This window comes from Girardinichthys multiradiatus, chromosome 5, assembly GCF_021462225.1.
Source record: "Girardinichthys multiradiatus isolate DD_20200921_A chromosome 5, DD_fGirMul_XY1, whole genome shotgun sequence".
Lineage (NCBI taxonomy): Eukaryota > Metazoa > Chordata > Actinopteri > Cyprinodontiformes > Goodeidae > Girardinichthys > Girardinichthys multiradiatus.
In genome coordinates this window covers 13043192-13070740 of record NC_061798.1, presented here as the reverse complement: position 1 = coordinate 13070740, position 27549 = coordinate 13043192, and the positions used below count along the sequence as shown (strand labels likewise).

Sequence of the window (27549 nt, the reverse complement as noted above, 5' to 3'; positions counted from 1 at the left end):
CTAGTCTCAGGTCTCTTGCAGACTCCAATAGGTTTTCTTCCAGAATGGTCCTGTATTTGGCCCCATCCATCTTCCCATCAATTTTGACCATCTTCCCTGTCCCTGCTGACAAAAAGCAGGCCCAAACCATGATGCTGCCACCACTATGTTTGACAGTGGGGATGGTGTGTTCAGGGTGATGAGCTGAAGAAATTCATCAGAAATGAAACGCTGGCTGCCAACCAGATGCCGTCAGTGTGCGTTTCAGAGAAAATTATAAATATGAAGAATTTAGGAATGGCTTAGCCAGAGTCCAAAACTAAATCAGACACAAACTCTGTGGGCTCACCTGAAGACAACTGATGTCCTCACAATCTGGCGAGGTGTGCAGACTTTTCAGAACCACACTAATCTGATGAGGTGTGCAAACGTTTGAGAACTTTTGAGAACACTAAGTTTTAAATTTTGAACTGAATTACTTAAGTATATAATTTATTTATTTATTTTGCAAATTTATTTAGATGCACCCATGTTACTGGTGATGTGTTGAGGTGAATTCAAAGAGGGGTGACCAAATCATATTTTGCTCAAGGGCCCAAATAATTTTGGACCAGCCCTGCGTTAAATGCTGCGTTAGTTCCATATATCTATATTTGACGAGGATGGTGTTCGCAAACATACTTTCTGATTGTTTTGAACCCATGAGTTTTCAGAGTACTTTGGGCTACAGAATCTGGCTGTAAGGAACACTAAGCTTCTGAAAAAAAAGAAAGCAAGTCGAATACAATATTTAGTGAAATGTGTCACAGATTATGGGGCCGTTCTTTCTCATCAGCCCACAGGGGATGAGCTCTTTGTGCGTGAAGATCAGAAGGGAGGGCATGCGCACTGCATGATGCGCTCTCAAGACGCTCCAACTCGACGCAACGCCGGGAAATAAAGTGCTCGTCTCTCTTTATTGGCAGCTGTGCTGCGTCTCCGATCGCTGTTATAACTCGACCCATCAGCAAAAAGTGGTTGTATTTTCTGTAAAAGTTCATCTCTGACAGACCGACTGGTGAAGCTGGAGGAAATTCTCCCAGGGACCTGTTGATCGTCTGCCGGCCCTGCAATGGAGGTGAGACAGAGCTCTGCCCTGCTTCTGATGTCCGTCTGGTTGTCATAGTAATGGAGCTAAGCGGGCTTTGTTTACAGAAACAGCTTTGCAGACAATCAAATAACAGCAATGAGCTCGATGAAATTTTACCGTAAGCTACAAATACCAATAATTTCTCTCTTTACAGCCCATTTAAATTCGTGGCTTTAATAATAACTTCTATATCTGCAGTGAGCGGCACATAAACACTCTGTATATCTTCGATGCCCATCATTGGATCCTAATTAGATTTCAGATGAGATCTTGTCATTTCCATGCCGCCGTTTTGCAAATCAAATCATGTCACTTGAGCAAGGCTTTGAAGCCATACAGTCCCAAAGCCCCTCCGCCCCATGGGCCCACACACACACACACACACACACACACTACTTAAGTCAGAAGGGTCGGGAGGCCGTGTGTCGTAGTTGATTATCGTCAGTGGCGAATAAAGCCTTTTGGAGCAGATTTAAATCCTGCTAAAGAGCATTAGGTGACAAGCAAGGCGCTTGGAAACAAACATGGCACAGGCCCTGGAGGGAGAAGATGTACGGGGAAACTGATACAACTTGATGAACAGATGTAAAATAATTACTTCTAAACTAATTATTTCCTTGCAAAGGGGAAGGAGGCTGTTAAAGATCTGCAATATTTGCAACAAATTGTACCTTAGAGGAGAAATGTGTTTTACAAAAATGGAATCAGAACCTTTAAAAACGTGCAAAATATCCTCTTTGAACTTGTCGTTTCTTTTTCATGTTACAGGAGCCAAGCGGACGAGTATTACATTAACCTGAGACAGCAAATGAAAATTTGATTTGGACTCAAGAACTCTCTCAGGCGATAATGGAGATTATGGGTGAGTGTATTCAGTGACCATTTTAGATGGCTCCCCCATCCTACCCTAAAAGTGTTGTATTAACCTCCACCATTATAGCCCAGGGTGTAAGACATGGCTGCTATAGCCAGCCAGACAAGGACGGAGTAGTTACAAGAGCAGGTGGCACTGGCCTCACACTCCTGTAAAAAGTTTGCAGGGAGGACTTTACAGGGTTTTAATCTTCTGCCACAAACAATTACCACAGTTGTGACTTGCACTCATTAGTCCCAACTCCACGAAATGAGCAAGGACAACATGACCTGATGCAATGGGCAGTCTTTTGCTTTTGTTCCAAAGCGTCGCAGACAACCTAATGTTCCCTCATTAAGTTTGTTTGGGCCACACTTTAACCTAAACATTGTTGAAAATGTTGCAAGAACTCACATTGGAGCATCTCTGGGTCATTGATGTCAATTTATTCCAGATAATTACAAGTTTCTTTGCTTGAACCAATGCACCCGTATTCTCTTTAATATTTACTGCTTTACCTTCTCACTGCTAAATGTTTATATTTCAAATCTCAACTTCAAGGCTCTCTGACTCTCTATCAGTCTCAAAGTTGGAGTAAAGCCAAACTGGAAATAGAAGTCATGGAACACATATGACATAGTTCCAGGAAGTACTAAGTATTTAGAGGGTTTGCCTGTCAAAAAAAGTATTGGCCTTAAAATGAAATTAACAACTGATAAAAAAAAAAAAACCCAGCACATGACTTATAAATGTAAAGTTCTTTGGCATAACAACAGCATGGCATATTCAATATATGCAAACTGTTATCGGATTTTATTTTTGCACTGAAGTTGTGACTATTTAAATTCTCTCAATCCTCAAACTAAGCCCTTCTTTTCTTTGCTAACTTTTATTCAGCAAAGCGATTGTAGGATTAACGTTAACCTAAAGGTAAATGGAAGAAAAAATTGAACTTTATTAAAAAAAGCTGGGCATGGAATATATTCATCCTAAAATTCAAAGTACCTATGCAGGTTTTAAAGAAAGGTGTTGTGAACAGACACTGAAAGTTGCTTTTAAATGTTTGGCCACTAGTGTTTGATAAAATGAATCTGAGACTTTCAAAATAAGAGTCCAACACCTAGCAAACGGGAGTCTAGCTATATGTCATACACTGTAATTGCAGACAAATACAGATGAAAAAACACTTGTGCAATGACTGTTCAACTGTTCATTGTTCCCTTTACCGTGTACTATTGCATGGGGATGATTTTACGAACCTACTTTTGATATAAAATGTTTATATATAGTCCCTTTTGGAACTCAGTCCGTTGGTAAGAGGAATTTTTGCTTGTATTGCTACTTTTCAAAAAACAAAAACTTTTCCATTAAGAAAAGCCTCCAGTAGCATTTTGTTTTGTACCAAAATGAAAATAACACATTCCACTTCATGCAAACTGTCCCAAAAGAGGGAATGGTAATGATTTTGGTCTCTTCTGCAGTCACACAGCCTCAGTGACTAGTTGTCTGTTCTTTTCTGCATCTGCCGTCTATTATTATGATAAACAGACATGTTTAAAATGCAACAGTTCCCCTTTAGTAGATCACATATATTCAAACAGAGGTGGCTCAGAGTGGCATCAGAGTGAGCTTACACACCACAAGCCAGTATTGACAAAATTATCTTAGTAGGACATCATCACTTGCAAGGGCTTTTTGTTGCACAAATCACCAGTCACTTCACACATGCACACCAATTTGTCTCAGAGAAACCTCTGTTGTAAGTTGAGATCAGGGTATCAGGGTTGGATCAACTCTGACCTATTAGGCTGGGGCCGATTAGCAGTATTAAGATGTAGCAAGGTTTAGAAAAGTTACAGTTTAAAAACCACTTGTGTTTTCTGTCGTAACCTATACATATATATATATATATATATATATATATATATATAATCATAACATTGGCCCACAGTTTACTGTTATTTTAAAGAGATGCAATAGAAACACCAGCTGGAGTGAAGAATAATGTTGGATTCCCTTACCCCTGTCGGCATGCACTGTCAGGCAGCAGGCTGAAAGAAAGTTAGAACACTTTTCCCCCAAATTCAGCTGTTCAGAAATATTTCTTGTAAGATAGCACTGTTTTAATTATAACATTGGAAAGCTATAAGCAGCATGTGTTTTAAGCAGCAACCTACAGGCTCTGGAACCAAAGTTAGCCTGATTAATTGTATTTAAGTTGCTGTGTAAGGAGAAGAATGTTAGAAACATAGGTACTGTGCAATTAATGCGTTTTATGTTGTATTGTTTTTCTTAAATCTATGTATATAAGTCAAAATAATAACAAATAAATGGTAAACATAACATTAATATGTCAGTATTTTGTACTATTTGAACAGCAGTTGAGTCATTTTTAATTTCCTTTTTTTAAGCTAAAGTAGTTTAACCATTTTATAAGCTTTTTTTTATATATATATTTGTAAATACTATGATACACTGCATCTGGGGATGTTTTATTCAATTTTATCCTATCTGGAAAAGGTCATTCTGGCCCATGCCTACCTTCTATTTTCAATTCAATTCAGTTTATTTATATAGCGCCAATTCACAACACATGTTGTCTCAAGGCACTTCACTAAAGTCAGGTATATGCATTCCAATTAATCCTAACCATTGAACAGTGCAGTCAGACTCAGTTATTTATTCAAAATTGTATAAAAAGTTTTTATATCTAAGGAAACCCAGCAGACTGCATCAAGTCAGAGACTTGTAGCAGTCACTCCTCCTGGATGAGCATGTAGAGACAGTGGACAGTCACTGGCATTGAGTTTGCAGCAATCCCTCATACTGAGCATGCATGTAGCGACAGTGGAGAGGAAAAACTCCCTTTTAACAGGAAGAAACCTCCAGCAGAACCAGGCTCAGTGTGAGCGGCCATCTGCCACAACCGACTGGGGGTTTGAGAGAACAGAGCAGAGACACAAAAAGAACACAGAGGCACTGATTCAGGAGTACTTTCTATGGGAAGGAAAAGTAAATGTTAATGGATGTAGCTCCTTTAGTCATTTCATCTAGAAAGAAAGAACAAATAAACTCTGAGCCAGTTTTGAAGGTTAGAGTCTGAAAGAGAGCACATATAATTAATTACAGTAAAAGCTCAGTCAATTACTATGTCTAGGAGTGTATCATCGGTAGAAGGTGAGCATTAAGTTGTTGCCAGTAGAAGCTTGGACGATGCCCCTCTCCAGAAAAGTGTCACAGGTAGATACAGAGCCAGGTCAGTTGTAGCTTCTAGGTAGAGAAAAGAGAGAGAACATAAAGTTAAAAGCTGAAATAACAGCAAATAATGCAAAATTGGAGAGTAGTGTGAGAATGTAGCGAAGACAGTGAAGTGCTCATTATGTCCTCCAGCAGCCTAAGCCTATAGCAGCATAACTACAGAGATAGCTCAGGATGACCTAAACCACTCTAACTATAAGCTTTATCAAAAAGGAAAGTTTTAAGCCTAGCCTTAAAAGTAGACAGGGTGTCTGCCTCACGGACTAAATCTGGGAGCTGGTTCCACAGGAGAGGAGCCTGATAACTAAAGGATCTGCCTCCCATTCTACTTCTAGAGATTCAAGGAACCACCAGTAAACCTGCAGTCTGAGAACAAAGTGCTCTGTTAGGAATATATTAAGGGCTTTATATGTGAGGAGGAGAATTTTAAATTCTATTCTGGACTTAACAGGGAGCCAATGAAGGAACGCTAAAATAGGAGAAATATGATCTCTCTTTTTAATTTTCATCAGAACTCTTGCTGCAGCATTTTGAATCAGCTGAAGGCTTTTAACTGCATTTTGTGGACATCCTGATAGTAAAGAATTACAATAGTCCAGCCTTGAAGGAACAAATGCATGGACTAGTTTTTCAGCGTCACTCCTGGACAGGATATTTAAAATTTTGGCAATGTTCCGGAGGTGAAAGAAGGAAATCCTAGAAACCTGTTTAATATGGGATTTAAATGACATGTCCTGGTCAAAAATAACACCAAGGTTTTTTACGTTATTATCAGAGGTCAATTTAATGCCATCCAGGTTAAGTGATTGACTAAGCAGCTGCTTTTTTAAAGACTCCGGTCCAAATACGACAACTTCTGTCTTGTCTGAATTTAGAAGCAGAAAATTTAAAGTCATCCAGGTTTTTATGTCTTCAAGACATGCTTGTAGTCTATCTAACTGGTTGGGCTCATCAGGACTTATGGATAAGTAAAGCTGAGTATCATCAGCGTAACAGTGAAAATTTATTCCATGCTGCCTGATAATTTGACCTATTGGAATCATATATATAATAAAGAGAATTGGCCCAAGTACTGAACGCTGTGGTACTCCACAATTAACCCTGGAGTTTAAAGATGATTTATCATTTACATGAACAAACTGGGATCTGTCAGACAAATAAGATTTAAACCAGCCTAGCGCTGGTTCAAATCTGAGGTTAAGTATTGTGTCTGCATGTGTGTAAAGAAGGCTTTACAGGCATTAAGTGTATTTTTGTGTGTGAAAGGCTGAAAGCCAACTTACATTGATCCATAACCATGACAGTAAAAAGAATAAAGGGGGAAAATATTGCTATAGCAACAAGGCTTTGCAGAACGAAATAACAGTGAACGCCATAGAGTCAAAAGAGTCTGTAGAGACAAACAGGCTAAAATTCTCTGATATGAAATTCCCAAAGATGTAAGAATATAATATAATGCATTAAAACCTATTGGTTATGCATAACAGGTAGCGTAATATTCAGTTCAATTCAATTCCTTTTTATTTATATGGCACCAATTCACGGCACATGTCGTCTCAAGGCACTTTACAAAGTCAATTCAGTCGAATCAGACAGATTTCAAGATGGGTACATACATCCCATATCAACTCTTACTCTATGTTATTGCTTAATGTCTCTGAAATATCACTTAGATTTTTTAGGTACATTATATGTTCTTAACGTTGCCTTTTCTTTATTTTGTAACCTGGTAAAACCAGAATGGTAATCCTGACCTTATAAATCAATTTTGCCCACAGATGCTCAGTGTGCCTTGGAAGCTGTGGAAAGACTGCAAGCCAAACTGAAGGAGCGAGGGGAGGCTCCCACTCAGGAGAAACTATCCGTGCTGAAGACTGTCCTGCAGAACCCTCTTTTCCTGCACATACTCAGCTTGCAGCAAGCTCAGCCAAAGCCTCCGGTGAAGGTATAGCACAAGCCTCAGTGTGTGGGTGTTTGGTATGTATTGAATGATAAGGGGAAAGAGGTGGAATTCTCAAAATACTGTATGCAGGAACCAAACTAGATGAGTAATCAGCTTACCTAAGCTTACCCCTAAAGCTGTGATAGAGTGTGGGAGGGAGGAATGGATGGTTCTTATCATGATCACAAATTGGAAGTCTCTGCGTTGCTGTCACAAGTTATGATCTAACGTTACATATGTGTGTTGCAAGTGTCACTACAGCCTGATAAACAGTAAAATCGTCAACTATAATAATTATATCACCTGTCAAATTCTTCTGGTTTCCAACATGCCTCCAAAGCAGCTATCTCAGAATAATCCCCACCTTCTGAAGTTCTTCTGCTGCGCATTTTCACCCTGTCTGTTGATTATCTCTATTATAACTTTGGGGTTTGGTCTGATCAAATGTTTAACAATTTTCACAGGCTGAAGGGTGGGGCACTGCGCAATGGGCATGGTATCTGCGGTAAAGTGCAGTTGCAGCAGATATAAACTAAACATGTTGTTCCACAATTTAATGTACTTGACATGCAAAGTATGTTTAATGAAAGACTGACATTCAAGACAAATTTACAAATGCCAATTCCACTGAAAACTAATTGTAAAACAGCTACGATAATAATGTTTTTCATATTTTAATTTAAAGAACACTCATTAACTGATTTTATTGTATCTATGTAAGCTTATTCGTGTCAACAGGAAGGCTAGAGCCTCAACAGTTATAAACAAAAATGCATTGATCTGCCTTTGTTTGATCAACACCGATTTCCAGTTTTCTGAAGCTCTGACTAGGCGTGGGCCAGTAATAGATTCTCATGTTATGGTAACGTTAAGTTGTAATACCACAGTTTCACAGTACCACGGTATTAAGACAAAAGTAGTACAATATGACCTAACTGCTTGATTGACTAACTGCGTGAATGTTTTCTATAATTTGTATAAACTGTTATTCTGATACACAACGAGCCACTAAATTGTGAAGTTTTTAAGTGCTTACTGTGTGTAGTATTTTACCTTTTTGCAGGTCAGCCCTAAAAGTGTTCCATCCATCCATCCATCCATCCATCCATGCATCCATCCATCCATCCATCCATCCATCCATCCATCCATCCATCCATTGTCTATACCTGCTTATTTGTGCCTATCACTGGGGCACACAGACACACACTGGGCAAACAACTATGCTGATGAACAATCATATCATAAAGGTTGCAAGGATAGAAGCTTAGGAGCAGGGTTCAAGCTCTTCTGCCATTGTGTGAATGGGAAGAGAAATAGGTGTAGGGGATATCTTGAAGGTGGAGTTTTTCAGGAATGTTCGGGAGGTGAAAAGAGTGGCAGGTAGGGTGATGAGTCTGAAGCTAGAAATTAGAGGAGTAATGTTCAATGTTGTTAGTGGTTGTGCCCCACAGGTAGGACGTGAGTTAGAGGAGAAGGAGAAATTCTGGAATGAGTTAGATGAAGTGATGCAGAAAATCCAAAAAGGTGAGAGAGTGGTGATTGGTGCAGATCTCAATGGACATGTTGGAGCAGGGAACAAGTGTGATGAGTAGGTATGGGAAGGTTTGGTATCCAGAACAGGAATGTAGATGGACAGATTGCAAAGAGGATGGAAATGGCTGCAGTACAAACTTTCTTCCAGAAGCGGAAGAACACAGGGCGACTTACAAAAGCGGAGGTAGGATCACATAGGTGGATTGCATATTGTGTAGACAATGTAATCTGAAGGAACCCAGTAACTGCAAGGCAGTGGTAGCTGAGAGTGTGGCCAGACACAGGATAGTGATGTTTAGAATCCCTCTGAAGGTGAGGAAGATGAAGAGGTCAAAGGCAGAGCAGAGGACAAAGTAGTGGAAGCTGAAAAAGAAAGAAAGTTGCGTGACTTTCAGGGAGTAGTCAAGACAGGCTCTGCATAGCCAACAGGTGCCTTCAGATGACTGGACAACTACAGCTAATGCTACCAGGGAGACAGGTAGGAAAGTGCTTGGCATGTCTTCTGGAAGGAAAGTTGATAAGAAGACTTAGTAGTGAGATGAGAAAGTACAGGAGTGGGTATGTAGAAAGAGATCAGCTAAGAAGAAGTGGGACACTGAGGACTGAAGGGAGTTTCCAGGAGTACAGTGAGTACAGAGTACAGACCAGGAGTATAGATGAGTACAGAAATGTTTTGGACATGTAAAGAGGATGGATAGTGAGTACATATGTACAAGGATGCTGATGCTAGAACTGCCAGGCTGGAGGCCTAGAGGAAGACCAAAGAGGAGATTTATGGATGGAGTGAAAGAGCACTAGAAGGTAGTTGGTGTGAGAGTAGAAGATGCAGTAGATGGGGTTAGATGGAGACAGATGACTTGCTGTGGCAACCCCTTAAAGGGAAAAGCCAAAAGAAATAGGAGAAGACTGCATAGAAAGGTGGGCAAAAACTCTTTGACAGTGATATAATAAAACTCATTGCCAATTATCACAAATGCTTGATCCCATTTGTAGGTACCAGAAGTGGCACAACCAGTTTTGAGGTTTAAGGGGAAATTAGTTTTTCACATATATGCCAGATTGTTTTGTATTTCTTTTTTTTAATACTCAAATAAATACATTTATGAATTACCTTCTATATTCACTCAAGTTCTTTTTGTATAATTTAAAAATTTGTTTGATGATCTAAAGCATTTATGTGGGACAAAAAAAAGCATCTGTAATGGGGCACTGTAAATATGTTGGCAGGACATGAAAAGGGCCTTACAGAAAAAAAGATCAACTAAAATCTTTCAACAAAAGTTATGGCAACATTCATCATCATTCTTCCAGTCTGTTAAGTAACTAAACATTTTATAGAAGTCGTGGTTTTAATTAGTCAACAAGTTTATAATTTGAAGAAGCCACTAAGTCTGCAGTGGAGGTGATTACATAAACTGCAAAAGCAGAAGTGTTTTCATGTTCTTAATTGCCACAGATGGGTATTTTAATATTGTACACTGCATGAAGCTCAGAACATATTTCATAAATAAACCATGCAAAACTCCCGCTCATACTGGAAGGCTATTCCTTAATCTGAATCTGTTGGACATTTATGACACCATTTAGACATTTAGCTCACTCGTTAGTGTTAAGTACCATAGCTTGGTAACTGGCTGATGGGGTGAACTCTAATAAGATACCCAATGGCCTTCACATACAAGCATCATTAAATTAGCAATATTGCATAAGCCTAAAGCCATTTAGCGTCTTTGCATCCCAAGAAACATGGCACTGGAAGCAAAGTAAAGGTTTGAAATTGTACCAGGAAATTTTTTTGTAGCATTAGCTATATATCCTCGGGTCAAAGTTGTGTAAATCTGCTTAGAAGTGAGTTAAATGTTTTCTTTTTGTTATCAATTTTTAAAATTGGGCTTGAGATCCTTGTATGAGAGGAACCAAAAGAAGACTCAGGATTGGGTGTCAGGCAGGAAACAAATCACTGATGGCTGTGGACATCAGATTGAGTCTTACCAAACATGAAGCAGGTTTTGGAAGAATAGGAGACAAAACATACTTAATAATCAAAAAAGGATGCATGTGAAAAAACTAATTTGAACCAGAAAAATTAATTAGAGTTAAAAAAAAGTTATGTAATTTATTATTTCATATACAGTGGAACCTCTGAATATAAATTTAACTGATTCAAATAGGCAATTTGAACCTGATAAATTCATATGTTCAACTGAAATTAGAGGACATTTTAAAATTTTCTTCAACCCCTCTACATATTCCAACCAAAGCATGCACACTTAAAATTACAGTTGTTTTTAACATACTATTTGGAAAGCATTTTGTGGGACACCCACCGGTTTAAAATGATGGAGACCACTGAAAGGTGTGCCTTCTTTCAAGTGAAACCACATCCATTATCAACACAGGGTGCACTCCATCATACAGTATTTTCTCCTGGGCCTATCAACCAACATAGTGCTTACAAATTCTGGCAGCACTGGCACCGGGCATGCAGCTATGTCTAGAAAAGTTTGTTAACTTTGGTTTTGTCCATGCTTATTTTGCATATTATTGTTGTTAAAGTAGAATAATCCTTCAGACGAGTTGCAACATCCCTAATTTTACCAGTAGATAGATTTTTGACAGAAATTAGCTATTCCCTGTAAGAGTAAGTTTTTTTGCCAAAAAAATATTCTTTTTGTTTATCTGACTGTCCAGAAGTGCCAAATATAAACAGTGCCCATATTTTCTTACAATGTCACACTGACCAAGTAGAGGTGAGATTTACTCACAGTGGTATATTGTTGTGTATGTGAAAATGTTTTCTGAATGTGCAAAGTGTGACAATTAACTTACATAAGTCTTACTTCAGTAACAGGTACAAAATCATCAGATCCAAACCATGTCTCTGATATTTTGTGATCTGCTCTGAAGACACTGTTTGACTGTGAAATTGTGTTTCAGAATAAATTCCAGCCAAAGCTGAATGATACCCCTGAGCTGCGGTTACTTTTTAATCACAGCAAATCAAATACCAACACTATGGTTTTATCATAGTGATGCTGTGTGGACAGTCTAACGAGCCATTACACCTCTTTAATGGCTCTGGAAGAGAGCACGTCTAAACACCATCAGTTTTTTTGAGAACACCATAGCAGGTACATTAAAAGCAGGTAATGTACAAAACAAGAGCAAGATGCAGCAGCAACATGTTGAACCTACTGGTAAATAAAACTGGGGTTACTACAGCCGACTGTCACCTATTGAAAAGTCCATCCTGCAAATCCAGATGTGAGGATGAATATTCATGTTTGGGACATTCATGCAATGTTCATATCCAGACAGATTTGTGTTTAGATATGTACATATTTAGAGGTTCCCCTTAACAGCCTATAGAAAACATGTCTGTATTGTCTAGAGATCTTTGATAGAGAGTCTGCCTTTAAATGTAGGAGCTCTAACAATCATTCCCATTAAAGGAGCAGAAGTTGTCCAAGGAGTCAGTGTAACTCTTTGGTTGAAAATAATATCCATCCTTTAGGCAGCATTTACCTGAACTTTAGGATTTGCGAAGAACATTTACCGCTTAGTAGATAGTAGATTAGAGAAGTTCAAAAGCACGTACACCTTTTCTGTGGATGTATATGCTGTAAGTGTAAGTCCAGCTGTAAACAATTCAACCTGTTATCCAGGGGTGTACTTTAGGAGGAGAAAGCCATGGCCTAGCTGTTCCCTGAAACTCAGCTTTGTCTCCAAGCACACCACATTCCATGCATTCTCACTCAGCCTGCTGTGAGCAACCTGTGTGCCGTCCTCCATACATCATCAATGTTTATTCCTGTCTACATAGAAAAAGGGAAAATAAACATGGCGTCCGAGGCACTTGAACGGGTAAAAGAATTTTAAAGAAAGCAGGAGAACTAAAAACTTGACAACGAAACCACAGATCCTGACAGTTTGAACAGAGCCATTCATTTTAGCAATAAGCCTTCACTGACACACTCTTTAACACTTTGTAACAGGAAATCTAAGAGACAATAGGAACAGTTTAATAGAAGGGAAAACAAGTGTTTATCTCACAGTCTTGTGTTCCCAATTATCTTTTTCCTTTCTTCTCATTTTGTATATTTCTACATTTTTTAGTACTCATGAGCCTTTTTCCTTTCCCTCCCACATCATTGTTTCTGCCTCACACAGTTCTTCTTCTCATTTCCTAATCGTTTTAGTTTCCCTTAACTTCTTTCTTAACCATGCTTTATCGATTGGACGTCATACATCCATTGTTAGCATCCTTAGCATCTGTTCTGTTTTTGTATTATTTTGTTCCCAACTTTTCTTTGTTTCATTTTGAACATCTTGTTGTCTAACCAGGGGAAAGGAGTTTCCAAGTCGGTATCCCTGAACTGTGGCCCATGCCCAGACTTACCTGTTGGCCTGAAGGGACTCTGCCATAGTGACTCATACACCTGGGCTGTGGAGAATCGAAGATCATTTCATAAGGATGGCAGCAACTCCTCCCTTGGCTCACAGGAGCTGTCCTTTTCAGATATCTACCCATACAACTCTTCTCACATGGAATCACAGGTATATAAAAACACCCGTAACAAAGGAGAAAGGCACTTTTTCTTGACAGAGAAATGTTTATTTTACACCTTCCAACTCAAAGCAACCAAATAATTTCTTTATTCAGCACACTACAATCTGAAATGTCACATTTTACATTCAAGTATTATTCCTTTGATGATTAAAGTCATGCAAGGTGTTCTCATTATCAGACAGTGGTTTCATTGGATCTTATGAAGCTGTCACTCACATGTAGCATTCATTGTTTTCAGTACTGCACTCCTCCTCGTATCTCCCGCACCATGTCGATGGGTAGAAACCTTTCTGCTATTGCACATGAGGTACAGTGATCATTATATGGGAGGTTTTACTGTAAATCTGCTGAAAGTTTGAGAGTTTTCCTCCTCATTCATTTTGGTTTGTTTGCTTCCTTCTGTCCGGTCAGAGGCGTCACATTGAGATAATAGAGTTGATCAACGATGGGAGAGGACTTGGTTTTGGCATTGTAGGCGGACGCAGCACAGGAGTCATGGTCAAGACCATCCTTCCTGGAGGTGCAGCAGGAAGGGTAAATCTTTCTGTCAGTCTTAAAACCACTCAAATGGGGCAACCAAGGTTAACCTAAAGGGGAAAACTAGAAGAAAGTGGCTTGCTTTTTCCAACACAAAAAACTGTGCTCTGAAGAGTGACGCGCTTTGTGTATAATCTGTGAAAAAATTTGTGTTTGTTTGTTGAAATCATGTTTGACAGGACAGTCGCCTGTGTAGCGGAGATCAGATTCTACATATTGGAGATACAGACTTAGCGGGCATGAGCAGTGAACAAGTCGCACAGGTACTTAATTATCAGAATAATTCAATTATATTTACAGTGCCTTGCAAAGTGATTCATGGTCCTTCAACTTTTTCACATTTTCACACATTAAATCCACAAACGTCTATGTATATAATTAGCATTTTATGTGATAGGCTAAGAGTGGGGCATGCATTTGTATTCAGTCCCCTTTACTCTGATACCCCTAAATAAAAATCACATGCAACCAGTTGCCATCAGATGCCTCTTAATTAATCAATTAATCCAAATGTTACAGTGTGCATGGCAAAAAACTTGCACTGCACATCACCCTGAAACATCATCCCCAGTGTGAAATAAAATTAATGCAGAAACATGCGTGGGTGATTTTCTTCATGGGGACAAGAAAACTGGTTAGAGTTGATGGGATGATGCTTGGAGCTTAAAACAAACCAGTTAAAGTTTGCAAAACACTTGAGACTGGGGCTGACATTGATCTTCCAGCACCACAACGACCCTCAACATTCAGTCTGAGCTGCGAAGAAAAGGTTTATGTCAAAGGACGTTCATGTGTTGCAATGGCCCAGTCAAAGTCCAGATCTAAATCCAAAAGAGAGTTTTGTCAGGTCTTGGCAACTGCTGTTCACAGAAACTCTCCAGACTCACTAACTTTGAGCTGTTTTACAACAAAGAATTGGCAAGGATCTAAGTCTCTAGATATGTATTTAACATATTCCGTATGTGTTTTATGTAAACATGCTTACCCATATGTCCATTTTCACCTGTTCACAAATCACCACTTGGCCCAGGTGCTGCGAAATGCTGGCAGTAGGGTGAAACTCCTTATTGCCAGGGATGTTACCAAACCCAATTACCTCTCCTCCCCTGCTCTGAACCAGGACAGTTTGGACGATAAGGTTTGTGTGTTTGATGTCTGTGCATTTATTCCTCTTTGTAGGTAATATAATTTTTTTTTGAATAATATCAAATGCTTAACATGTCTTTTGTTTCTTTTGTTTGTGCCTGTGTCCAGGACTTGAAAAATGACCATGAGTTCAGTGTCCAGTTCATTAAAAATAGCCGGGGCCTGGGATTTTCCATCTCAAGCTATGTAGGAGACCTGAACTCAGGTACTTTAGCTGAAACGTATCAGAATTTAAAAGGCTTATAGATAATAATTTTAAAAAGTTTAATCATTTAAAACCTTGGTGGTGTTTTATTTAGTCTACAGTGCCGGTGTGATGGTGAAGAGCATTGTAAAAGGCAGTGCTGCAGATCAAGACGGACATATGCACGTTGGAGATATCATCCTTTCTGTACGTTTTCTAACATAGTAAATGGTTTTCTGTAATAGTACACTTGAAAAACAATTGTTAAAGTGACGCCTATTGTGCTACAGTACAGACCAAAAGTTTGAACACACCTTCTCATTCAAAGAGTTGTCTTTATTTTCATGACTATGAATATTGTAGCTTCACACTGAAGGCATCAAAACTATGAATTAACACATGTGGAATTATATACTGAACAAAAAAGTGTGAAACAACTGAAAATATGTCTTATATTCTAGGTTCTTCAAAGTAGCCACCTTTTGCTTTGATTACTGCTCCACACACTCTTGGCATTCTGTTGATGAGCTTCAAGAGGTAGTCACCTGAAATGGTTTTCAAACAGTCTTCAAGGAGTTCCCAGAGATGCTTAGCACTTGTTGGCCCTTTTGCCTTCACTCTGCGGTCCAGCTCACCCCAAAACATCTCGATTGGGTTCAGGTCCGGTGACTGTGGAGGCCAGGTCATCTGGTGCAGCACCCCATCACTCTCCTCCTTGGTCAAATAGTCCTTACACAGCCTGGAGTTGTGTTTGGGGTCATTGTCCTGTTAAAAAATAAATGATGGCCTTCAATCCACCTGGCAAATGTCTGCTCTCTCAACAACAAGATGGACGAGCTGCTTCTTCTCACTGGTAAAAACACGGACCTCCGCGGATCAGCGGTTCTCTGCTTCACTGAGACATGGCTGAGTGAAAACATCCCGGACCGCGCACTGCTGTTGTCGGACTTCCAGCTGCTCAGAGCGGATCGCAGCGCGGAGCTATCGGGGAAGAAGCGAGGAGGCGGAATCTGCTTTTATATAAATGAAAGTTGGTGCAGAGACGTAAAAGTGCTGGGGAAAACATGTAGCCCGGATCTGGAGTCATTTTCCATAATCTGTAAGCCGTTTTATTCACAGAGAGAGTTTTCCTCGTTTATAATAATCGGCTCATATTTTCCATCGCATGGCTGCACTTCTGCCGCGGAAAAACATCTTGCTGAGCTGATTACAGACCTGGAGAAAAAATACACTGACTTTCATCATAATACTGGGAGATTTTAACAGCGCAAACCTCTCAAATGAACTCCCCAAATACAGACAGCATATTAAGTGTCCCACCAGAGACAAAAACACACTGGACCATTGTTACACAGCTTTAAAGGACTTATATCATGCTGTTACCAGGGCTGCTCTGGGTTTTTCGGATCATTATCTAATCCACCTCATCCCAACCTACAGACAGAGACTAAGAGCTTCCAAACCCAAGGTTCACACTGTTAAGAAGTGGACTGAGGAATCAAAGCAGATGCTACAGGCTTGTTTTGAATGCACAGACTGGACTGTTTTTGAAACCTCAGCCACTGACCTAAACCAACTAACTGATGTGGTGACATCATACATCAGTTTCTGTGAGGACATGTGTGTGCACACCAAGACCTTCTGCACCTTTGGGAACAACAAGCCATGGTTTACTCCACACCTCAGGAATCTGCGCAGGGAAAAGGAAGAAGCTCACAGCAGTGGAGATTGGGCGCGGTACAGGCAGGCCAGGAACAGACTAACAAAAGAGATCAAAGCAGCTAAGAGAAGCTATAGTGAGAAGCTTAAGAACAGCCTTTCTACTGGTGACACTTCAGCTGTATGGACCGGTCTGAGAAACCTGACTGCCTACAGGAGCCCCCCAACCCATCCTGAACAGAGTTGTCTCCTGGCCAACCATCTGAATGGCTTCTACTGCAGACATGACAAGAAGCCATTCACACCTCAAATCATCCCCTCTACATCCCATTCAGGAACAAATTCCTCCCATAAAGCAACCAACCCCCCACCATCAAATCCTCTGCCTGCACTAAAGATCTCCGAGGAAGAGGTAAACAGGCTCTTTCCGCACATGAAAACAAAGAAAGCTGGAGGACCGGATAACGTCTCCCCATCATGTCTGAAAGCCTGCGCACATCAACTTGCTCCGATCTTCACAAGGATCTTCAACAAGTCACTGGAGAAATGTGAGGTCCCCTCCTGCCTCAAACTATCCACCATCATCCCGGTTCCCAAGAAACCCACCATCGTAGGATTAAATGACTTCAGGCCTGTAGCCCTGACGTCTGTGATCATGAAATCCTTTTAGCGGCTTGTGTTGAAGCCCCTGAAAGACATCACAGGCCCCCTGCTGGACCCCCTGCAATTTGCTTACCGAGCAAACAGGTCGGCATATGATGCTGTTAACTTAGGTCTACACTTCATCTTGCAACACCTCGACCACCCAGGGACGTACGCCAGGATCCTGTTTGTAGACTTCAGCTTGGCCTTCAACACCATCATACCAGACATCCTCCACCAGAAGCTCACACAGCTCAACGTCCCAGCCTCCACCTGTCAGTGGATCAACAGCTTCCTGACAGACCAACAGCAGCAGGTGAGACTGGGGAGCATCTTCTCCCGATCCAGATCAATAAGTACTGGTGCCCCCCAGGGGTGTGTTCTATCCCCACTCCTCTTCTCTCTGTACACAAATGACTGCACCTCATCGGACTCGTCCGTGAAACTCCTTAAGTTTGCAGACGACACCACTGTCATTGGACTGATCCAGGACGGTGATGAGTCTGCATACAGACAGCAGGTGGATCGGTTGGTACACTGGTGCGGTCAGAACTACCTTGAACTGAACCCACTCAAGACTGTGGAAATGGTGGTGGACTTTCAGAGAACACCACCCCCATACACCCCCCTCACCATCCTCAACAACACTGTATCGGCCGTGGACCACTTCAGGTTCTTAGGAACCACCATCTCTGAGGACCTGAGATGGCCTTCGCACATAGACACTGTTCGAAAGAAGGCCCAGCAGAGACTGTACTTCCTGAGGCAACTCAAGAAGTTCAACCTTTCACAGGAGCAGTTGGTCATCTTCTACACTGCCATCATTCAGTCTGTCCTGTTTTCATCCATCTCAGTGTGGTTTGGCTCATCCACAAAACAGGACAGGTCCAGACTGCAACGAATAATCAGGACTGCAGAGAGAATAATCAGAGCTGACCTTCCCTCCATCCAGGACTTATACAGGTCTAGGGTCAAGAAAAGAGCTGCCAAAATCTATGCAGACCCCACACACCCTGCACATAAACTGTTTAGAGTTTTACCTTCAGGCCGCCGCTACAGAGCACTGTTTACTAAAACCAGCCGCCACAAAGACAGTTTCTTCCCCCAGGCTGTTTCTCTGATGAACATTCAATAGAGTACAGAACAACAGCATACAGATGTTGCAAATGCACCTTTTCTATTAGATATGTGTATATTGTACATTGTAAATTGTAAATTTCAAGGTTCAGTATGCCTTCAATTTTCAATAAATCCCCAACAGTGTCACCAGCAAAGCACCCCCACACTATAACACCTCCTCCTCCATGCTTCACGATGGGAACCAGGCATGTAGAGTCCATCTGTTCACCTCTTCTGCACCGCACAAAGACACGGTGGTTGGAACCAAAGATCTCAAACTTGGACTCATCAGACCAAAGCACAGATTTCCACTGGTCTAATGTCCATTCCTTGTGTTCTTTAGCCCAAACAAGTCTCTTCTGCTTGTTCCCTGTCCTCAGCAGTGGTTTCCTAGCAGCTATTATACCATGAAGGCCTGATTCACACAGTCTCCTCTTAACAGTTGTTCTAGAGTTGTGTCTGCTGCTAGAACTCTGTGTGGCATTGACCTGTTCTCTAATCTGAGCTGCTGTTAACCTGCGATTTCTGAGGTTGGTGACTCGGATGGACTTATCGTCCGCAGCAGAGGTGACTCGGTCTTCCTTTCCCGGGGCGGTCCTCATGTGAGCCAGTTTCTTTGTAGCGCTTGATGGTTTTTGTGACTGCACTTGCGGACACATTCAAAGTTTTCCCAATTGTTCAGACTGACTGACATTCATTTCTTAAAGTAATGATGGCCACTCGTTATTCTTAGCTGCTTTTTTCTTGCCATAATACAAATTCTAACAGTCTATACAGTAGGACTATCAGCTGTGTACTGTATACACCTCCTGTACAACACAACTGATGGTCCAAACCCCATTTATAAGGCTTGAAATCCCACTTATTAAACCTGACAGGGCACACCAGTGAAGTGAAAACCATTTCAGGTGACTACCTCTTGAAGCTCATCAACAGAATGTCAAGAGTGTGCGGAGCAGTAATCAAAGCAAAATGTGGCTACTTTGAAGAACCTAGAATATAAGACATATTTTCAGATGTTTCACACTTTTTTGTTCAGTATATAATTCCACATGTGTTAATCCATAGTTTTGATGCCTTCAGTGTGAAGCTACAATATTCATAGTCATGAAAATAAAGAGAACTCTTTGAATGGGAATGTGTGTCCAAACCTTTGGTCTGTACTGTACATTTTGTGCTCTTATTTCTAACCTCAATTGTTTTTAAGTTTAGACATTTACATATAATCAACATGGACATGCATCTGCTATTTATTTTAGACTTTTTTAAGGTTGGAATGATTATTAACCAAATAAATTCAGGTTTTACATTTACACCTCCTCTTTTATTCAGACAAATGTCTTTTAGCGTGTTGAAGAGAAACCACCAATTTTAGTAGCCATCAAGAAAGTCCTGGCATAATTCTGGCTGGATACTAAACTACTCTTCATTTCACAAATGGCAGAGTTCCTTACCGATTCCTAAACCAGTTTGAAATTGGTTGGAACCTGTTTGAACACTCAGCTGTGTCCAAACTGAAACCATAGTGCAAATTGTCCTCCTCAGAAGAGAGGAAATTAGTTAGCATGTTCAAGATTACCCAAGGCAAATGCCTTCTGGAGAAAAGGTTTATACTCAAATAAGACAAAGATTGAGCTGTTTACCAACAATGATAGGAGTCTATGTGATTCTTTTAAATCTAAGAACACTGAACCAACCAGATAAGCTGGTAGCTTCATCATTGGGGTCTGTTTTGCTGCCTGTCTTACTGATGTATCGCAGAAAGTGGATGGGATAAAAAAGAAAGAAGACAGCCTTTAAATTCTTCAGGATGTCCTCAACATTGACAGCTATACAGTTGAAACACAGTTCCATGTTCCAACTAAACAACAACCCCGAAAAAAACCCAATGAAAAATGAAACTTAAAACTATGCTTAAATCTGAAAACCAACCATCATAAATGAAGTCTAGCAATTCCGATTAAAAGCTGGCCAAATATCCAGCCAGAATTTTGTACAGACTGTATTGATGGCACAATAAATAAATAAATGTGTGTGTGGTTTTGCTGCAGTTTGGTAGGGAAAACTTAACCAAAATATACATATTTGAGCATGTGTGGATATTTTTGTCAGAGCTGATGATGAATGTATGACAAGTGTTTACTTCTGTGCATAACTGTACATTTAATTATCTCATCCCGCAGGTGGATGGTGTGAGCCTTCAGGGCTGCAGTGAACAGCGTGCCATGGAGGTGCTCAGGAGGACCGGTTCCCTGGTCAGACTGAGGTTGCTGAGAAAGGCTGTCTACCCTGGTCACATCATTCCCCCAGTTCCTCGCCTGCAGCCTCTCCGACACACCCACAGCTTCCATGAAGGCAACCTTTACAGATCAGGCCTCAACAAGATTCAAGAGACAGGTGCTTTGCACCAATAAAAACAGACTATCTATTCCTGAGCAAACGAGAATGTGGAGGTTTTTACTTATATAAACCTGTGCAGCTTGCCCTGCTGAGGGATGCTTTGATTAAGATTTTCTGGTATCAGTTTAGACTCAGACTGAAGTCTAATTTTGGTGCTTCTTTGAGCAAATGATGAACTTTTGTACTCTGTGCATGAAAAAAAAAGAGATTTTCTGATACAAGTGTTCCTGTATGTAAGACTATGCTAATCCCTCCTTGTGTGCTCAAACGTGTTCTTCCTTCTCCCAGGAATCAGCTCTCTGCGTGAAATCTCCCGGCGAGCGGCATATGCCAGCAGACGACCCCAACATGATCCCAGAGATGGTAAGCTCCTGTTTCCATACGGCACAGCAGTGCGGAAACTACTTCACAGGACTCTGTCTGCTGCTTTCCTTGGATCACGAAACAGCCATGCGGCACGAACCATGCTCTTTGATGGGACTCTATTTATAGTTTTGTGCAATCATGTGTTTATCCAGCTCATTCAGCTCATTCCAGATGATTTGTCTCTCACCCCCCTGCATATATTGCTCTGTTTAGACAGAAGAAATTTGGGGCCTGATTAGAGACCTCAGACAAATAGGCCTTGATTGCTGTTAGCCTTTAATAGATGAACAAGAAAGCAAAACGTTGTCAAGAAATCACAAGATGTTGGATGTGAATATGCATGCCTTCTCGCCTGTGTTGTGAATGTGTATATGCTTGTTTAAACAGTAATGTATTGACACTCTTCCTTGCCTCAAGGATAATTATGTTGTTTTCTCTTTATAATAGCACCAAGGTGATTTTTTATATAGGATCCCATTCTTTATTGATTGGACCGTGTGGGGCTTCAAACAGTGTGTGTGTATATACAGGAGACTTTATGGAGTTTTGTGTATGTGATATAAGGAACATGTTTTTTTGTGTGTGAACATTTTAAAGGTGTGAAACTGACTTCAGAAGAAGAAGAAAACCTGAGGGAGAGGTGGCAGCATGCGGTTGGACACCGATATGAAGTGATTGTATGTACATTAAAGATACATCTTCATTACAGCATCCATTAAAAAATAAACTAAAATAGCAGCATTGTAGGTATGTAGGTATGTACTAATCTTTGATGACCTTTCATGTCCCAGTATATCTTTCACCACCTCAGTCTTCCTTTTTATCTCTATTTCCTAATGTTTATGTTTTTCTTCTTGTAGGTCTGTCAGCTGGAGAGGTTCAGTGAGACAAGTGGTCTAGGCATCAGTCTGGAAGCTCGGGCAGGACATCACTATCTGTGCTCCATCTTACCAGAGGGACCCATTGGCCAAAGCAGCAAAATCTTTACTGGAGATGAGATACTGGAAGTAAGTATTTTACATTCACCTGTCTCAGTCTCAGTTCACATGTTTATCCTTTACTCATGTGATAAAGGCACATCGGATACTCAGGACAGAGATATACGGCTTATTCATGTCCCTTGAATTATGGTTGTGGAGGACCCACACACAAGCATGAGATAGGCAAGACCATGTTGAAAATGTGATTTAATGAAATATAAAAGAAATTTACATACAGTGATAACCACTGGAGCAGAAAGCAGGGATTAGAACATCAAAGGCAGGAAGTAACAGGTGGATATGGCCAAGAGCTGACTCAAATGTAAGGTATTTAAGCTGGGGTGGTGATTACTAAAGAAGTAGCATGTGGCAAGAAGTGGCTGAGGGGGAGAAAAGGAAGCTAGAGTCAACTGAAGAGATTATTTGGAGAATGACACTCAGTGATTACACAGGTATTCAGGAAGCTAACTAAACAGAGTAAAAACTGTAATTGAAACATAAGGAAAGCATCAGGAAAACAATGAGAGAACACTGACACTATTTTTGAATTGAATTGAAAGATTAGAACAGTTTAATTGGAGTAAAGGAAGGAGTCCCTTTAACTTCTGCATCTTGACTGTTTTTTGAATGTTTTTCATCAGGCAGAGCTAAATCTGTCTTTCTAGTAAACAAGAGAAAACTTTGATACCATTCTTTCAACCAGCTGGCAGGCAGTGTGCAGCATAACTGACATAACCACATGGTTTATGACTTTTTCTAATTAGTAAAGAGTCTTCATGGATATAATTTGATCTCAGTATAAATCCAGCTGTTTTGTGAAGGCTTCAGAGGTTTGTCAGAGATCATTAAGTTCACAGCAACCACCTAGTCCCTAAGGAAAGCTGTGAACCAGTGAACAAACAACATCATGAAGACCATGAAACACAACTGACAGGTCAGGAATAACGTTGTGGAGAGGTTTAAAGCAGGATCAGAAGATAAAGCTGGAAGTTGGAAAGACTATAGCGCAACTGCAAACCCAACAAGACATGAGGCCCATCTAAGAGGGCATTAATCAGAGAAGCAGCCCATGGTAACTGTAGAAGCTGCGAAGAGCCACAGCCTAGATGGCAAAATCTGTTGCCACAACTATTATTCCTACACTCCACAAATCTGGTCTTCTTGGAAGAGTGGCAAGATGAAAGTGAAAGAGTTACCACCCAGTGGTAACTCTATTAGAAATGAGCGTGTCCAGGAAAAACTTGGGCCCCTAATAGGAGATAGTTGTAAAATCTTTGTGCTTATACGTGACAGAAAGAACAAAGCCAAAAGGATAAGAGACAGTAATAAACAATAAAAAAAAAGCCATAAACTGTCAGGTACAACCAGAAAGAGAGTTAATATCAGGAACTAAGTCATATAAACTGGCGTTATTGAACATTAGATCTCTGTTCAGAAAATCATTTTTAATCAATGACTTCATTACTGACCACAATCTTGTTATGTTTTTAACAGAAACATGGTTACATGAATTTAATGAAGCTCTTATTCTGATAGAGGCGACGCCTCCGAACTACAATTTTCTTTGTGAGAGCAGACAGCAAAGAAAATGTGGAGGGGTGGCCACTTTGTTAAAAGATTTATTGGAGTGTAAAAAAGTATTTCTGGGCAAATTTGACTCTTGAATATTTTGCTCTCCAGATAAAGAGCCCAGTCCGAACCATGTTCTTGAATATTTACAGGCGTCCTAAGTCCAAAACAAACTTTTTCATGAGCTTTTATCTGTGATATGTGTTGATTATGACTGTTTAATTATTGTGGGAGACTTCAACATTCACATGGACAATCCTGAAGACAGAAGTGCAATACATCTATGTGAAATTTTGGTTTGACTCAACATGTTAAACAGCAAACGCACAAACAGGGACATATTTTGGACTTGATTATCACTAAGGGTCTAAACATTTCCAAGGTGTCTGTAACTGATGTTGCCCTATCTGACCATTTTTCTGTTATTTTTGAAAGCATCATCTGCAATGACTCAGTTTGCCAAAGAGACATGATAAGAAAACGCATCCTTAAGGACGGTGCTGCTGAAACCTTTAACCAGATTTACTCTTCTACCTCCACTTTGCCCTTTAACACTGTAGATGAGCTGGTAGAAAACTTTCATTCTAAAATATCGGACATCATTGATTCAATTGCTCCAATTAAAGTGAAAGTCGTTTCTGGGAAGAAAATGTCTCCATGGAGAAGTGCTCCACCAGTCAGAAGTGAAAAAAGGAGTGTCGAAAAGCTGAACGCAGGTGGCAAAAGACTGGACTCCAGGTTCACTTTAACATCTATAAAGAGAGACTATACAGATATAACCTACAACTGAAAATGCAAGGGAATCCTTCTTTTCTAGATCATCAGCAAAAACATTAACAATGCGCGTGCATTATTTGCCACGGTCGACAGGTTAACAAACCCACCTGTAACTGTGGCATCTGAACTCCACTCTACCAGGGTCTGCAATGAATTTCCTAAATTATTTACTGAAAAAACCCAAAAGATCAGAGGGGCAGTCAGCATATCTACATCATCTCCAGTACCAAAGTTGTCTCCAACTAGAACTGATTTTGACAAAATTTCCCAGTTTCACCAAATAAACTACAAAATCTTATGAGAAATCGTACACACACTAAGGTCTTCTTCCTGCTGTCTCGATCTTTTACCCACAGGTTCCCTTAAGAAAGCTTTGCCTGTAATAACATCTGATTTAACACAAATAATAAACGCGTCACTTTTGTCAGGTGTTTTGCCACAGGCCCTGAAAAGAGCAATTATCACACCTCTATTGAAAAAGAGCAACTTGGACAAGCTGCTACTACAGAACTACAGGCCTATATCAAACCTCCCCTTCATCAGCAAGATTATTGAAAAAGCTGTATTTCAACAGTTAAACAACTTCCTAACAATGACCAACCACTTTGATGTCTTCCAGTCAGGCTTCCTGCTCACCACAGTACAGAGACTGCTCTTGCCAAGGTGTTCAATGACATCCGTATAAATGCAGACTGTGGAAGAACCACAGTGCTGGTATTATTGGACCTCAGTGCAGCATTTGACACTGTTGATCACTCCGTTTTATTAGAGCGCCTGGAAAACTGGGTCGGCCTTTATGGTACAGCACTCAATTGGTTTAAATCCTACTTGAAGGACAGGGACTTTTTTGTGTCAGTAGGTAACTTTACATCAGAGACCACAAAAATCACATGTGGCTTTCCCCAAGGATCCATCTTAGTGCCCCTCCTATTCAATATCTACATGATCCCCCTAACTCAGATTTTAATAAACAACAACATAAGTTATCATAACTATGCAGACGACACACAGCTATACGTTACAATGTCACCAGGTGACTATGAACCCATTAAAGCGCTGGGTAAATGCTTAAAAGAAATCAATGCATGGATGGGCCAAAATTTTCTTCAGCTGAATCAAAACAAAACTGAAGTAATAATCTTTGGACCAAAGAAAGAGCGTTTAAAAGTTAGCACACAGCTTCAGTTAATACAGCTAGAAACCACCAGTCAGGCTCGAAACCTGGGTGTAGTGATGGACTCAAACCTGAACCTTCAGAGGCACATAAAGGTAGTAACTAGGTTGGCCTTATATCACCTAAAGAACATCTCCAGGATTAAAGGACTAATGTCTCAGCAGGACCTTGAAAAACTAATTCATGCGTTCATCTTTAGTAGAATTGATTACTGCAACAGTGTCTTCACAGGTCTGCCTAAAAAGTTTATAAGACAGCTGCAGTTGATCCAGAACGCTGGAGCCCGCATCCTCACTAGAACTAAGAGAGTGGAGCACATCACCCCGGTTCTAAAGTCCCTACACTGGCTCCCCGTAGCTCAGAGAATAGACTTTAAAATACTTCTGTTAGTCTATAAATCACTGAATGGCTTAGCACCAAAATACATTACAGACTTGTTGTCAGTGTATCAACCACCCAGACCTCTCGGGTCTTTTGGCTCAAATCTACTCTGCATACCCAGAACCAGAACCAAATATGGAGAAGCAGCTTTTAGTTCTTACGGTCCACTAATCTGGAATAAACTCCCAGAAAACTGTAAAACGCTAAAACCCTAAGTTGCTTTAAATCAAGATTAAAAACTTATTTGTTTAGAGTGGCCTTTGACTGTGCCATCTAAACATTATTGGTTACGTTTTCAATCCAATTTTCCTTTCATTTTCCTATCCATCATTCTATTCTATTCTCTTTATTTTATTTTTATTTATTTTTTAATTTTTTTAATTACCTCTGTTGTTTGATTTTCTATATCATTGTAATTTTTTTCCTTATGTACAGCACCTTGAGTGCCTTGTTGCTGAAAAGCGCTATATAAATAAACTTGACTTGAAAGTTATTGATAAAAGAAAGCCATAATAAGTTTTATTCACAAATTCCCACAAGCCATGTACAGGTAGGTGGTGTAACAAACATATGGAAGAAGGTTCTGTAGTTAGATGTGACCAAATTTGAAGTTTTTAGCTTTCATGTACTGGCAGCTATTACAGCAAAAGAGTTCTTCAAAGTATTGATTCAAGGGGGCTGAATAAAAAATGGAATTCACATTTTCAAGCTTTCTTTTTTGTAAAAAAACAAAACAAAAAAAGGAACAATTGAAAATTGTGAATCATTTTCCTTTCACTTCCAGGTAAATGGAATCCCCCTTATTGGACAGACACATAAGGAGGTGGTCAGTGTTCTGAAAGAACTGCCAGTGCAAGTATACCTCGTGTGCTGCCGCATTGTCCCCCCTTCAGTTCATGACAGTGATGAAGAAGCAAATGATGATGCCTGTCTCAGTCTCAAAGAGCTGCTGGCTGAGTTCAATGACAAGGTGAGAGGACAATCTGATGAAACATGAACATCAGAGTCCCTTTTTTAAAGAAAATTTCTAATGTTTTTTACTTTTGTTTAATACATTTGCACAAATCTCTTCTTCCATCTATATCTTCCCTATCTCTCTCCTATGTCCTTGTCTCAGCTGGATCACGGCTGTGTCATTCCCTGTCCTACAGCTGAGGACATTACAAAGCGTGGCGTGCCCCCCATGTCACCTCCTCTGGCCATGTGGGAAAAAGAGGCTCAGGTTGTTGAGCTGGAAAAAGGAGAGTTGGGACTTGGCTTCAGCATCCTGGACTACCAGGCGAGGAACTACAAATAGAGCTAATTAAAGAAAATGGAGATAGGGTGGAGATGTGCACTGCTATACTTTGTA

At 40.3% G+C, this 27549-nt stretch overlaps 1 protein-coding gene across 5 annotated transcripts in view; it reads left to right on the top strand.

Annotated features, from left to right (window-relative positions):
* Window positions 1-866: 866 nt before the first annotated feature.
* si:dkey-92j12.5 (multiple PDZ domain protein) overlaps window positions 867-27549 on the top strand; it is an 87522-nt gene continuing 60839 nt past the window's right edge. For all 5 annotated transcript variants that reach the window (XM_047365983.1, XM_047365982.1, XM_047365980.1 and 2 more), the window contains exons 1-16: window positions 867-1096; window positions 1877-1970; window positions 6998-7164; window positions 13039-13251; window positions 13503-13571; window positions 13676-13798; window positions 13981-14064; window positions 14832-14939; window positions 15056-15152; window positions 15247-15338; window positions 20735-20948; window positions 21240-21314; window positions 21915-21994; window positions 22178-22324; window positions 26983-27168; window positions 27316-27477. In XM_047365983.1, coding sequence (XP_047221939.1) covers window positions 1958-1970; window positions 6998-7164; window positions 13039-13251; window positions 13503-13571; window positions 13676-13798; window positions 13981-14064; window positions 14832-14939; window positions 15056-15152; window positions 15247-15338; window positions 20735-20948; window positions 21240-21314; window positions 21915-21994; window positions 22178-22324; window positions 26983-27168; window positions 27316-27477 — 1830 coding nt within the window. In that variant the 5' untranslated portion in view covers window positions 867-1096; window positions 1877-1957. The remainder of the gene's footprint in view (window positions 1097-1876; window positions 1971-6997; window positions 7165-13038; window positions 13252-13502; window positions 13572-13675; window positions 13799-13980; window positions 14065-14831; window positions 14940-15055; window positions 15153-15246; window positions 15339-20734; window positions 20949-21239; window positions 21315-21914; window positions 21995-22177; window positions 22325-26982; window positions 27169-27315; window positions 27478-27549) is intronic.